General features: G+C 34.3%; 1 protein-coding gene and 1 long non-coding RNA gene across 14 annotated transcripts in view; one reads left to right on the forward strand and one right to left on the reverse strand.

Moving 5' to 3' along the window:
• Nucleotides 1-13,495, forward strand: part of ZC3H13 (zinc finger CCCH-type containing 13) — a 94,672-nt gene that overhangs the window by 15,932 nt on the left and 65,245 nt on the right. For 12 of the 13 annotated variants that reach the window (XM_036889669.2, XM_036889668.2, XM_057494549.1 and 9 more), the window contains one exon: nucleotides 5,137-5,245. The exons of the other annotated variant lie outside the window; for it this stretch is intronic. In XM_036889669.2, the coding sequence (XP_036745564.2) occupies nucleotides 5,137-5,245 (109 nt within the window). The remainder of the gene's footprint in view (nucleotides 1-5,136; nucleotides 5,246-13,495) is intronic. 13 annotated transcript variants of the gene reach the window in all.
• Nucleotides 1,197-5,119, reverse strand: LOC130681418 (uncharacterized). Its single transcript, XR_008994558.1, has 2 exons — nucleotides 4,365-5,119; nucleotides 1,197-4,143 (listed from the first exon to the last, which is right to left on the reverse strand). It is a non-coding gene; the product is annotated as an uncharacterized LOC130681418 (long non-coding RNA).

Genomic DNA, 13,495 nt, shown 5'->3' on the forward strand with positions numbered 1-13,495 from the left:
TTTAGTACTTATACTGACACTAATATGCTATTATGATCCCTGTTGACATTCATTTACATTATCTTATGTTTAATGGTTCCAGAATAACAATTAACAATAGTATTACTAATAACATGATTGCTGAGACCTGTTTAAGGTATCTTTGTAGTTATTAGAATATAGCCCATTAGGGAAATACTTGTGGAAATCTCTTAGGAATATATAATCAAATTACTGTACTTGAAGTCACTTGAAACAGCTCTTCTTTATATGGTTAAACCACAAAATTGAAAGAACAGTTGGGTTGATTTATTTCATCTTAATTTTAGTTTTAGGGGTTTCTTTTTGTCTTTTTGACTTAATTCTGTTTTTTTAAATTATATAAAACATTTTACAAGGGTTCAAAGTTAAATATTTAAGACAGGTTATATTTAGAAAAGTCTTATCTTTTATCTCCTGATCACTCTGCCCTATTTCCTGTAGATAACCATTTCACTAGTTTTTCGATTGTCATGACACTTTAACACACAGATGTATATATGATATATGCACTTAAAAATTAGGATTTATATAGGAGTATTATGCTTTTTCTTAGATAAAAGTTAGTATATTGTATACATTTTCTTTACCTTGCTTTTTTTTAAGTTAACAGGAGTCCAGGAGGCCATTCCATAGCAATGTATACACATGTTTCTCATGCCTTTTTACACTCTCATAGCACCTCATTCCATGAGTGCACCATGCATACCTAACCAGTCTTCTGCTGATGAGCATTAGGTTATTGTAGTCTTGCTGCTGCAAGTAAAACTGCAGTGAATAGCTTTGTGCACTTGTGTTTTTGTTGTTTTGGGGTTTTTGTTTTTTAGTTTGTCTTAGGGGGAAAGAAATCCCTGGAATGGAAATGCTGTATCGAGGGTAAATGCATATATAGTTTTGCTAAATTATGACAAATTCCTTTTCAGAGCCATACCATTTTGCATTGTTGCCACCAGTATATGGCAGTGCCTGTTTCTCCTCTGCTTTGTTAGCATATGTTGTCCAACTTGTGACCTTTTGCCAGTTTGATAGAAAAATGCTGTATTAGTATAATTTTTGTTTCTCTTATAAGTGAGGTTGGACATCTTCATATATTTAAGGGGCATTTTCTATGAATTCTTTTGCTATCTCCAGCCCATTTTCCCTTTTTTTTGGTCTTTTTCTTCGGTATTTTAAGAACCTCTGTATTTTAAGGACAATGACCTTTTGTTTATGATATCAGGTGCAGATAATTTTCTCATTTTGTCTTTTCTTTTTTGTAATTTGAATACTTTATTTTTTAGAGTTTCAGGTTCATTGCAAAATTGAGCAGAAGGTACAGAGATGTCCTGTATCCTTCTGCCCCATAGATTCACAACCTCCCTCATCAGCATCCCCAACCAAAGTGGTACATTTCTTAAAATTGATGCACCTATAACAATACATCATTATCACTCAAAGTCCATAGTCTACATTAGGGTTCACTCTTGGTTTTATACATTCTGTGGGATTGAACAAATGTATAATGACATGTATCCTCTGTGATAACACATACAGAGTAGTTTTATTGCCTTAAAAATTCATTTCTCTCTGCCCTTAACTGCTGGCAACTACTGATCCTTTTACTCACTGTCTCCGTTGCTTTGCCTTATTTTGTGATAAGGGGAGAGGCTTATTGGCAGAACCTACATTGCTTCCTATTATGGTAAAAGAAATATGCCTTAATGTGAGGTCTATACTAGGAATAGCAGAACTGTGAGAAAGGAAAAAAAGAAACTTCAGTCTGTAATGATTTCATTGTATTACCAAATCACCCCATCCCTGAAGTTTACTCTATTTCTGATTTCATTTTTATGTGAGATTGTAGTTTAAATTTAGATAGTTTTTGTAAGATTGTTTCCTTGTTTAAGCTTCATGCAAAACAAGTTAGATTTCATTAATGCAAGTATAATTTCAATTCTACACCAGGAAAGGTAGGAGCAATATGCTATATGCTGCTCTGGCAAAACCAGTTAATTATAGTTATCATGTTTCACTGAAGCACATTGGCAGATTAGTTTGCCCAGAAAAGATGAGAGTGATGAACAGTATGCAGATCATGAAATGTTAATGATCAATGTGTAAGGTATATTTGGCCTAGTATAAGAAGATATTGAGGAGATGTAGTAACAGTGTTCATATATTTAAAAGGCTAGCATATGGAATAAGTACTAGATTTGTTTAGCACAATTCTAGAGGGCAGAACTAGTTCTAATCAAATTTTGGAGAGGTATAAGAAGAGAGTGTAAGATTTTTCTGATAATTTGAACTGTGAAAATGGGAGCACAGGGTTGCATTAGTGAACAGCAGAGACCTCAGGAATAAATTTTTTTTCCTGAAATTCTCCTAATAGAGGACTTCTATAACTATACAATATTTAAGGAAACCTTTTCTGCTTGGGGAAGGTTAGATTATATTACTTACAAAGACTTTTAATATTTCTAGTTGCTAAATCCAGTTTTACTAGTTTTCAACTCTTTTAGCTCAACACTTCTTTGTAGATCCAATTCTTGGTCATACCTCCTTACTATCTAAAAATAAAGTTCACAATGAAGGTAATCTGCAGTTTATATAATGTTTAAGGAAAAATATGAATGTAATATAAAATAGAAATAAAATGAAAGTAATTAAAAATCCACAGTCATTTATTTTGTTTCTGAAACATAAGAACCTTAAAACCAAACATTTTTCCTAAGTTAGGCATAAATTTATTTAGCAGCAAAACTTGATCTTAATTGATAAGAAGCTAATTATTGTCTTCATGCATTTGGTGAATTGATTTGTTTTGTTGAAAAAATATTAGTATGTTTGATCATAGATTGCTGCTTCAGACCCTCTTGGTGGTGTTACTTAATATACTTTGAAATACAAAAACAATTCTGAATTCTTATTGCAAGGATACTTGTTAAAATATTGTGGCTCTTTAACAAGTATTTCAACATGCACATGTTCCGGGATGGCTAATTTATAATACATAATAAAACAGTCAAACAGTTGTACTTCTAATTCATATGTATGCACTTCTGAAAAGTAAGATGACAAGCCAGTCTGTTCAAGAAATAGAGGAAGGTAAAAGAGCAGACCATGCTGTACTACATGGAACAATACCCAACCCTACTTACTTGAATATGACAAGAGAAAGAGCGAAGTAATGTATTATGATTTGAGATGAGATAGTGACAAAGTATTAGAAAAAACATGTCTTCTAACTTGAAATTCCACCTGGATTCAGTCTCCAGTACTTGATAATAGAAATTATTCATGATCTTTGGGGACAGTATCAGACTCATACTGAAAAACAATAGACAACTCAAAAATGACATAATTTAAATATATATGGTAAACATTATAAAATATTTACATAAATGGCTACTGAAATTTATTGAGATTATATTTTCTAAATATGTTAAAAATATTGTTACAAATTTGCAGATTGTTGATTTTGCAGTACCAACACAATTGCTCTGAAACCCTTGTCAGCTAATATTTGTAATTGGATATTACCTGATATTTTCAGTAGACAGAAAAGCAATATATTATTCAATAATTTGGATGTAACTTCCTATAAAAATTTTTTTATATAGTACATACTGAACATACTATAATGGGTTTAATCCATAGAACATTCAGAGGGTGCATGGGATATAGAGTGGTTCTTCATTGATGTTCCATAGAATATATTTTAAGAGTAAAAATAGATTTTGTTCCTTTTGCCTTAATATAAATAGGAGCTTCTTTCCTTTCCCTTTTTTTTTTTTTTATCTTTTACCATATTTCCATGGCTAGTTCTACTCTTATATAATCTTTTAAGGATTTTTTTCACCTGTTGTCTTACCAACAACCATATATGTCATATAGCAACTAACACTAACAACATGACTTCATACCTAAATAAGTAAAATTTAGGGGCAATTATTAGAGTTCTTTAAAGAGAATGTTACAAAGAGAAATTGTGTTTTGCGATTACAAATTTTATATTGTAATGCCGAGAAAGAACTTTTAGCAATTAATGTTTTTGTGTGTTAGGGTCTTTTGTAGTCAGGACTGAGAGTATTAATGAAAGAGACACTGTGGTGAGAAGGTAATAACTTTATGACACTATTTTATTTTCTTACCATTTAACAAAATGTGATTTGGAGTCTTTATCCCTCTAAATATAGGATATATTTCCTAAGTTAGGCATAAATTTATTTGGCAGCAAAACTTGATCTTAATTGATAAGAAGCTAATTATTGTCTTCATGCATTTGGTGAATTGATTTGTTTTGTTGAAAAAATATTAATATGTTTGATCATAGATTGCTGCTTCAGACCCTCTTGGTGTTAAATTACCATTTAACAGAATGTGGTTTGGAGTCTTTATCCCTCTAAATATAGGATATTTAATTTTTGTAAGCAGAATTGCTATTATCCTGTTTTGACTGTATGTTACTGTTACACCTCGAAATAAATGTAAAACTTCTGTTTTTCAGTTGCAATATAAGGATTGATTTTCTATATTAGCTACCATTTTGGTTTCATCAAAATAGGGAAAAATCCTTTTGTTGAAGGATTTGTAAAATAATTAAATGAGTTTGTATTTGTCTTTAGCTGTGTAGGAGAATGCTGTTACATAACTATGAAAGTCAGATCAGCAATTATTTTTGTGAGTCTACTCTGAACAATGTAACCTATTTTAGTCATTTTTTCTTATATTCACTTATAAATCCTTCTGTTGTATTTTATCCACTTTAAACTTTCCCCTTATGATTTTCACATAGAAACTTAGTGTGTGGTACACTATCAAGTGCTTATTAAAGTATTAGATTTGCATTGTGTATTTTAAAATCTCAGTTACTCTACATTTATTCCTTACATTTACTAAAGAAATGTAACCTTAAGAAGTTGCAGTTATTTAGTAAAAATAGATACAGTATAGGATTTACATTGTGGTAATACACAAAACTTGTCGCTTTCTCTACCTAGTAAGTAGATAAAGTAATTATTTGCAAAACTGATTCTTTAATGAAACAAAGGTGAATGAAGTTAGAAATACTCTGTATTACAGTAACTATCTCACAAAGTTTTAATTAAATATAGTAATCTGTATGTATATACTTTTTAGAAAGAATCTTCAAGAGGCAGACATAGGGAAAAGGAAGACATAAAAATCACTAAGGAGAGAACTCCAGAAAGTGAAGAAGAAAACGTAGAATGGGAAACTAGTAGAGATGGTGAGTTTTTTAAATGATTGTGTATACAGTCAATTTATTGATTACTTTGTAGACTTTCTGTGGACTTCAAAATACTTTTCTTTCAACTGTAATCTCCCTGTTCTTTCAGAATCATTTATGACTTGTTCCTACCTTACTGAGTTACAAGGCAGAAAATGGCAAATAGTAGCAGAGCAAAGGCAGAAAAAGTGTCTTTCAACTTCCCCATCCTTTTTTTCCCTCTGGAACTTTATTGTGTAGCATCACAGTCCTTTGGAATTTTATCATATTTGTAGATTTTTAAGTTCCTCAATGCCAAGGTTAAAAAAAGTTCTAAATTTATGTTTGTTGTTCTGCATAAAATGTAAAAGTGAGATTTTAAAATCTTAAGTACCTGGAAAAATTATTTCCAGGAAATTGTTGGCTTTCATCCTTAGAAGAAATAAAAAAATCAGATGATAATTGAGATATGTGATTTGTTCATGAAAAATTAGCAAAGCCGTCTTTGAATCATTGTCTTAACAAATAAGCATTTATTTTCTACACTATGAATGTTTTCTTTTCTATTCTATGACGTGGAAGGTGAACACTATAGCCTCACATTACCAAATATAGGGAACTCACATACATTGAATATGTTGGGTGTGCTAGGAATTTTAATATAATTTATATACTTACCTCATTAATTCAGTAGCTTTCTTCCTGTGCTTAGTGATGGCAAAACTAGAGTTTTAAGAATTTAAGCAATTCCTTAGCAGGAAACTTAGGTGCTAAAATCTTAGACCAGGTGTTAGAAAACTCTAGCTTGTAGGCCTGCCTTTATTTTGCAAATAAAGTTTTTAGAACACAGCCATGCCCATTTGGTTACATATTTTCTATGGCTGTTTCTGAGCTACCATGGATGAGTTGAGTACTTGTTAACAGCCTAGAACCTGCAAGCTTAAATTATTTACTACTATATTTAAGAAAAGTCTCTGAAAACTTCTAGACTAATACTTGTAAAGTACCCTAAATGCCCTTCCAGTAAATTGAAAATCAGTACTTTTTAAAGAAAATTCATTCCATCTTTGGACAGTGTTGTCTGTTAAAAAGTTCCTTCTAAGAACAAATAGGAAACTTCCCTATGATAATTCATTGGGATTTCACAAGCCATTCCAATAACTCCCACAAAATAGCAGTAAAGGCAGCTAGCTATAATGTCCCATTGTAGTTGATAAATTAGTTAATATAATGAAATAAAATATGACAAACCTTGACTGTTCTAGGTTGGACAGTAACTTTGGCTAAATACTAAGGGATTAACTTAATACACTCAACATTCTTTCTTTTCATTTTAATTATATTTGGATAAAAAAACATTCTGAAACATACAGATGCTTATCTATAGAGAATAAAAATTTCTCTCTTCTCATTTAAAATGTTCAGAAACCCAAGTCAGTTCTCCCCTCCTCTTCATAGTAGCTATTTCAAACCTCTACTTAAGTCTCCAATTCCTCCTTTTCTCCTGCTTACTATTTACTACACAGAGGTGATGGAACTCTTTATGCACGGACTCCCTCAACTTCCTCCCATTACTTCCACAAATTAGTGTTTTTTCACACTAAACTTCTTTACTTCCTATTACTTTTTGTAAAAGGCCTCCCTCCTTCTATATAGTTATATTTCCCTGTATTATGGATCTGATTTCCTCCCCCCTTTGTAATCTTGTTCATTTATTATACATTATCTTTCATATCCTTAACATCCATATTAATTGTAGCCATCACCCAGCTCACTCCCCCTTTACAACTAAAGTCTTATAAGAGTTCTTTCTATACCTTACTATATCTGTTTTCTCTCCTCGTGTATTTAGTCTTCTGACCATAGTCTTCACTGAAATTGCTCTTCAAAGTCACTAATAACCTCCTCTTTGCTAAGTAAATGGAGACCAACTCCTCTCTCTTACAACCTTTCTGCAGCAATGACATATTCAAGACCTTTTTCTTCTTGAAACACTTTCCTCTTGGCTTCCAACTATCACTCTTCAGGTTTTCTGTCTTTCTATTCAATATAGAGGCTTACATATTCCTGACTTACATAGAGGCACCTTGAATTCTATTTATCCGTTAAATGTTGATTCCCAAGGTTTTGCTCTAGACTCTCATCTTTAAAAAAAATCTAAGGTAATTTTACTACAAGAGCCTTTTATATACAAAATTATTTTAAAAGTTGAGTAAAAGTCTTGAATAGTAATTTTACATACAAAATATTCACATGTCTGTTTAAGTTTTCTCATGATTGAAACTCACAGACTTAGATCATTTTGTCTCTCTGGTTTAAAAGTATGTTTGGAAGAGTATTGAAGAATGAAGTTTGTCAACTCAGTCCCCAGTTAGTGAGACTGATTTAGTTTAATGACTTACCTTCTATATTTTCAATCTAAAGTAAATAGAAGTTTTAGCTAGACTCAGAAGTAATTGGTCTATATTAGTATTTCTCAAACTTTTTGATTACAGAACACTTCTCAGTACTCTTTTTTAATTTTCATTAAAGTGTCATTGATACACATTCTTACGAAGGTTTCACAAGAAAAACATGGTTGTTATTTCATTCACCCTTATTATTGAATGTCCCCCCATGCCCCATAGCAGTCATTGTCCATCAGTGTAGTAAGATGCCACAGAGTCCCTATTTGTCTTCTTTGAGCTACACTGTCTTCCCCGCGGCTCCACACACACTATGTGCACCAATCATGATACCCCACAATTCCCTTCTTCTCCCTCCCTATCCACCCCCCTTTCGTAACTACTAGTCCCTTCTTGGAGTCTGTGAGTCTGCTGCTATTTTGTTCCTTCCATTTTGCTTCATTGTTAAACTCCACAAATGAGGGAAATCATTTGGTATTTGTCTTTCTCTGCCTGACTTATTTCACTAAGCATAATACCCTCTAGCTCCATCCATGTTGTTGCAAATGGTAGGATTTGCTTCTTTCTTATGGCTGAATAGTATTCCATTGTGTATATGTACCACATCTCCTTTATCCATTCATCTACTGATGGACACTTAGGTTGCTTCCAAATCTTTTCACTGTTACAAATAGTGCTGCAGTAAACATAGGGATGCATATGTCTTTTTGAATCTGATAAGTTGATTTCTTTGGGTAAATTCCTAGGAGTGGAATTCCCAGGTCAAATGATATTTCTATTTTTAATTTTTTGAGGTATCTCCATATTGCTTTCCACAATGGTTGAACTCATATACATTCCCACCAGCAGTGTAGGAGGGTTCCCCTTTCTCTGCATCCTCACCAGCATTTGTTGTTCTTAGTCTTTTTGATATTGGCCATCCTAACTGGTGTGAGGTGATAGCTCATTGTGGTTTCAATTTCTCTGATAATTAGCAATGTGGAGCATCTTTTCTTATGCCTGTTGGCCATCTGAATTTCTTCTTTGGAGAAGTGTCTGTTCATAACCTCCACCCATTTTTTAATAGGGTTATTTGCTTTTTGGGTGTTGAAGCTTTTATATATTTTGGATGTTAACCCCTTGTTGGATATGTCATTTACAAATACATTCTCCCATACTGTAGGATGCCTTTTTGTTCTGTTGATGGTGTCCTTTGCTGTACAGAAGCTTTTAGGCTTGATGTAGTCCCATGAGTTCATTTTAGCTTTTGTTTCCCTTGCTCGAGCAGATGGGTTCAGGAAGAAGTTGCTCATGCTTATATTCAGGAGATGTTTGCCTATGTTGTCTTATAAGAGTTTTATGGTTTCATGACTTACATTCAAGTCTTTAATCCATTTCGAGTTTACTTTTGTGTATGAAGTTAAATAATAATCCAGTTGTTTTGCCAACACCAACTGTTGAAGAGGCTATCATTTCCCCCATTGTATATCCATGGCTACTTTATCATATATTAATTGACTATATATACTTGGGTTTGCATCTGGGCTCTCTAGTTTGTTCCATTGGTCAGTGGGTCTGTTCTTGTGCCAGTACCAAATTGTCTTGATGACAGTGGCTTTGTAGTAGAGCTTGAAGTCGGGGAGTATAATCCCCTCTGCTTTATTCTTCCCTCTCAGGATTGCTCGGCTATTCAGTGTCTTGTGGTTCCATATGAATTTTAGAACTATTTGCTCCAGTTCATTGAAGAATGCTGTTGGAATTTTGATAGGGATTGCATTGAATCTGTAGATTGCTTTAGGCAGGTTGGCCATTTTGACAATATTAATTCTTCCTAGCCAAGAGCACAGGATGTGTTTCCATTTATTGGTATCTTTTCATTTCTCTCATGAGTGTCTTGTAGTTTTCAGAGTATAGGTCTTTCATTTCCTTGGTTAGGTTTGTTCCTAGGTACTTTATTCTTTTTGATGCAATTATAAATGGAATTGTTTTCCTGATTTCTCTTTCTGTTAGTTCATCGTTAGTGTATAGGAATGCCACAGATTTCTGTGTATTAATTTTGTATCCTGTAACTTTGCTGCATTCAGATATTAGATCTAGTAGTTTTGGAGTGGATTCTTTAGGGTTTTATGTACAATGTCATGTCATTTGCAAACAGGGAGAGTTTAACCTCTTCCTTGCCAATCTGGGTGCCTTTTATTTCTTTGTGTTGTCTGATTGCCATGGCTAGGACCTCCAGAACTATGTTGAATAAAAGTGGGGAGAGTGGGCATTCTTGTCTTGTTCCTGATCTTAAAGGAAAAGCTTTCAGCTTCTTGCTGTTAAGTATGATGTGGCTTTATCATATATGGCCTCTATTATGTTGAGGTACTTGCCCTCTTTACCTATTTTGTTGAGAGTTTTTATCATGAATGGATGGTGAATTTTGTCGAAGGCTTTTCAGCATCTATGGAGGTGATCATGTGGTTTTTGTCCTTCTTTTTGTTGAGGTGGTGGATGATGCTGATGGATTTTCGAATGTGTACCATCCTTGCATCCCTGGAATAAAGCCTACTTAATCGGGATGGATGATCTTTTTGATGTATTTTTGAACTTGGTTTGCTAATAATTTGTTGAGTATTTTTGCTTCTACGTTCATCAAGGATGTTGGTCTGTAATTTTCTTTTTTTGTGGTGTCTTTGCCTGGTTTTGGTATTAGAGTGATGCTGGCCTTGTAGGGTGAATTTTGAAGTATTCCCTGTTCTGCTTTTTGGGAAACTTTAAGGAGGATGGGTATTAGATATTCGCTAAATGATAAAATTCAGCAGTGAAACCATCTGGTTTAGGAATTTCATTCTTAGGTAGTTTTTTGATTACCAATTCAATATCTTTGCTGGTAATTGATCTTTTTAGATTTTCTGTTGCTTTCTCAGTCAGCCTTGGAAGGTTGTATTTTTCTAGAAAGTTGTCCATTTCTTCTAGGTTATTTAGTTTGTAACAATACAATCTTTCACAGTATTCTCTCATAATTCTTTGTATTTCTGTGGTGTCTGTAGTGCTTTTTCCTTTCTCATTTCTGATTCTGTTTATGTGTATAGACTCTCTTTTGTTCTTGATAAGTCTGGCTACAGGTTTATCTATTTTGTTTATTTTCTCGAAGAACCAGCTCCTACTTTCATTGGTTCTTCTGTTGTTTTATTCTTCTTGATTTTATTTATTTCTGCTCTAATTTTTATTATGTCCCTCCTTCTACTGACTTTGGGCCTCCTTTGTTCTTCTTTTTCTAGTTTCATTAACTGCGAGTTTAGACTGTTCATATGGGATTGTTCTTCTTTCCTGAGGTAGGCCTGTACTGCAATATACTTACCTCTTAGCATGACCTTCACTGTGTCCCACAGGTTTTTCAGCGTTGAATTATTCTTGTCATTTTTCTCCATATATTGTTTGATCTCTCTTTTTATTTGGTCATTGATCCATTGATCATTTAGGTGCATGTTATTAACCTCCATGTGTTTGTGGGCTTTTTTGTTTTCTTTGTGTAATTTATTTCTAGTTTTATACCTTTGTGGTCTGAGAAGGTGGTTGGTACAATTTCAACCTTTTTAAATTTACCGAGGCTCTTTTTGTGGCCTACTATGTGATCTATTCTTGAAAATGTTCCATGTGCACTTGAGAAGCATGTGTATTCTGCTGCTTTTGGGTGTAGAGTTATGTAGATGTCTGTTAGGTCCATCTGTTCTAATGTGCTGTTCAGTGCCTCTCTGTCCTTACTTCTTTTCTGTCTGGTGGATCTGTCCTTCAGAGTGAGTGGAGTGTTGAAGTCTCCTAGAATGAATGCATTCATTCTGTTTCCCCTTTTAATTCAGTTAGTATTTGTTTCACATATGTAGGTGCTCCTGTGTTGGAAGCATATATATTTATAATGCTTGTATCTTCTTGTTGGATTGACCCCTTTATCATTATGTAATGTCCTTCTTTGTCTCTTGTGACTGACTTTCTTTGTTTTGAAGCCTATTTTGTCTGATACAAGTACTGCAACTCCTGCTTTTTTCTATTAGTTGCATGAAATATCTTTTTCCATCCCTTCACTTTTAGTCTGTGTACATCTTTGGGTTTAAAGTGAGTCTGTTGTGGGCAGCATATAGATGGGTCTTGTTTTTTTATCCATTCAGTGACTCTATGACTTTTGATTGGTGCATTCAGTCCATTTACATTTAGGGTGATTATCAATAGGTATGTACTTAATGTCGTTGCAGACTTTAGATTCTTGGTTACCAAAGGTTCAAGGTTAACTTCTTTACTATCTAAGAATCTACCTTAACTCGCTTAATATGCTATTACAAACACAATCTAAGGGTTCTTTTCTTTTTCTCCTCCTTTTTCTTTCTCCTCCATTCTTTGTATATTAGGTATCATATTCTGTACTCTTTGCCTATCCCTTCATTTACTTTGGGGATAGTTAATTTAATTTTGCATCTGTTTACTTATTAGCTGTTCTACTTTCTTTTTTGTGGTTTTATAACCTCTGGTGACCACTATTGAACCTTAGGAACACTTCCATCTATAGCAGTCCCTTCAAAATAGACTTTCTTTGTTTTGAAGCCTATTTTGTCTGATACAAGTACTGCAACTCCTGCTTTTTTCTATTAGTTGCATGAAATATCTTTAGATGAAATATCTAGAGATGGTTTGTGGGAGGTAATTTCTCTCAGCTTCTGCTTATTTGGAAATTGTTTAATCCCTCCTTCAAATTTAAATGATTTTCTTCTTGGATAAAGTAATCTTGTTCCAGGCCCTTCTGCTTCATTGCATTAAATACATCATGCCACTCCCTTTTGGCCTGTAAGGTTTCTGCTGAGAAGTCTGTTGTTATAGCCTGATAAGCTTTCCTTTGTATGTTATCTGATTTCTCTCTCTTGCTGCTTTTAGTAGTCTATCCTTATCCTTGATCTTTGCTATTTTAATTACTATATGTCTTGGTGTTGTCTTCCTTGGGTTCCTTGTGTTGAGAAATCTGTGCATCTCCATGGCCTGAGAGACTATTTCCTTCCCCAGATTGGGGAAGTTTTCAGCAATTACCTCCTCAATGGCACTTTCTATCCCTTTCTCTCTCTTCTTCTTCAGGTACCCCTATGATACTGATATTGTTCCGTTTGGATTGGTCACTCAGTTCTCTCAATATTCTTTCATTCTTAGAGATCCATTTTTCTCTCTGTGCCTCAGCTTCCTTGTATTCCTCTTCTCTAGTTTCTATTTCATTTATCATCTCCTCCCCCGTATCCAATCTGCTTTTAATACCCTCCATTGTGCTCTTCAACGATTGGATCTCCAACCGGAATTCATTCCTGAGTTCTTGAATATCTTTCCGTACCTCCATTAGGATGTTAATGATTTTGATTTTGAACTCCACTTCAGGAAGAGTCCTGAGGTCCGTGTCATCTTTCTCAGGGGTTATATTAATTTTACTCTGTCCTTTGGCATTTCATATTTGTGTATGGCACCTTCTAGTGTCCAGAAGCTCTACTCTCTGGAACTGCTCAGCCCCTGAAGCAATGTTGGGGTTCACAGGGGAGTGGTATTGGTGCCTGGGGTGAGGAAAGAGCTGTTTCCTGCTTCCCGGCTTCTTTTCCAGTCTCCACTGCCCGATCCAGTGGGCCGATCACACAGGTATAAGCTTTTGTCCCAGAGCAGCCGGATATGGATCCCTGCTTTCCACAAGCAGCTGGAATCTCAGTCCCTCCTGGAATTCTGCCTGTCTTAGCTTTCCAACCTGGTAATCACAAGAGTATCATGAAAGCACCATGAAATGTAGGTTTGTACTCCCAGAGCAGATCTCCAGAGTTAGATATTGCGCAGTCCCAGGCCTCCAGTCCCTCCCCGCTCCATTTCTCTTCCTCCGGCTGGTGAACTG

This window comes from Manis pentadactyla, chromosome 17 (assembly GCF_030020395.1).
Source record: "Manis pentadactyla isolate mManPen7 chromosome 17, mManPen7.hap1, whole genome shotgun sequence".
NCBI lineage: Eukaryota > Metazoa > Chordata > Mammalia > Pholidota > Manidae > Manis > Manis pentadactyla.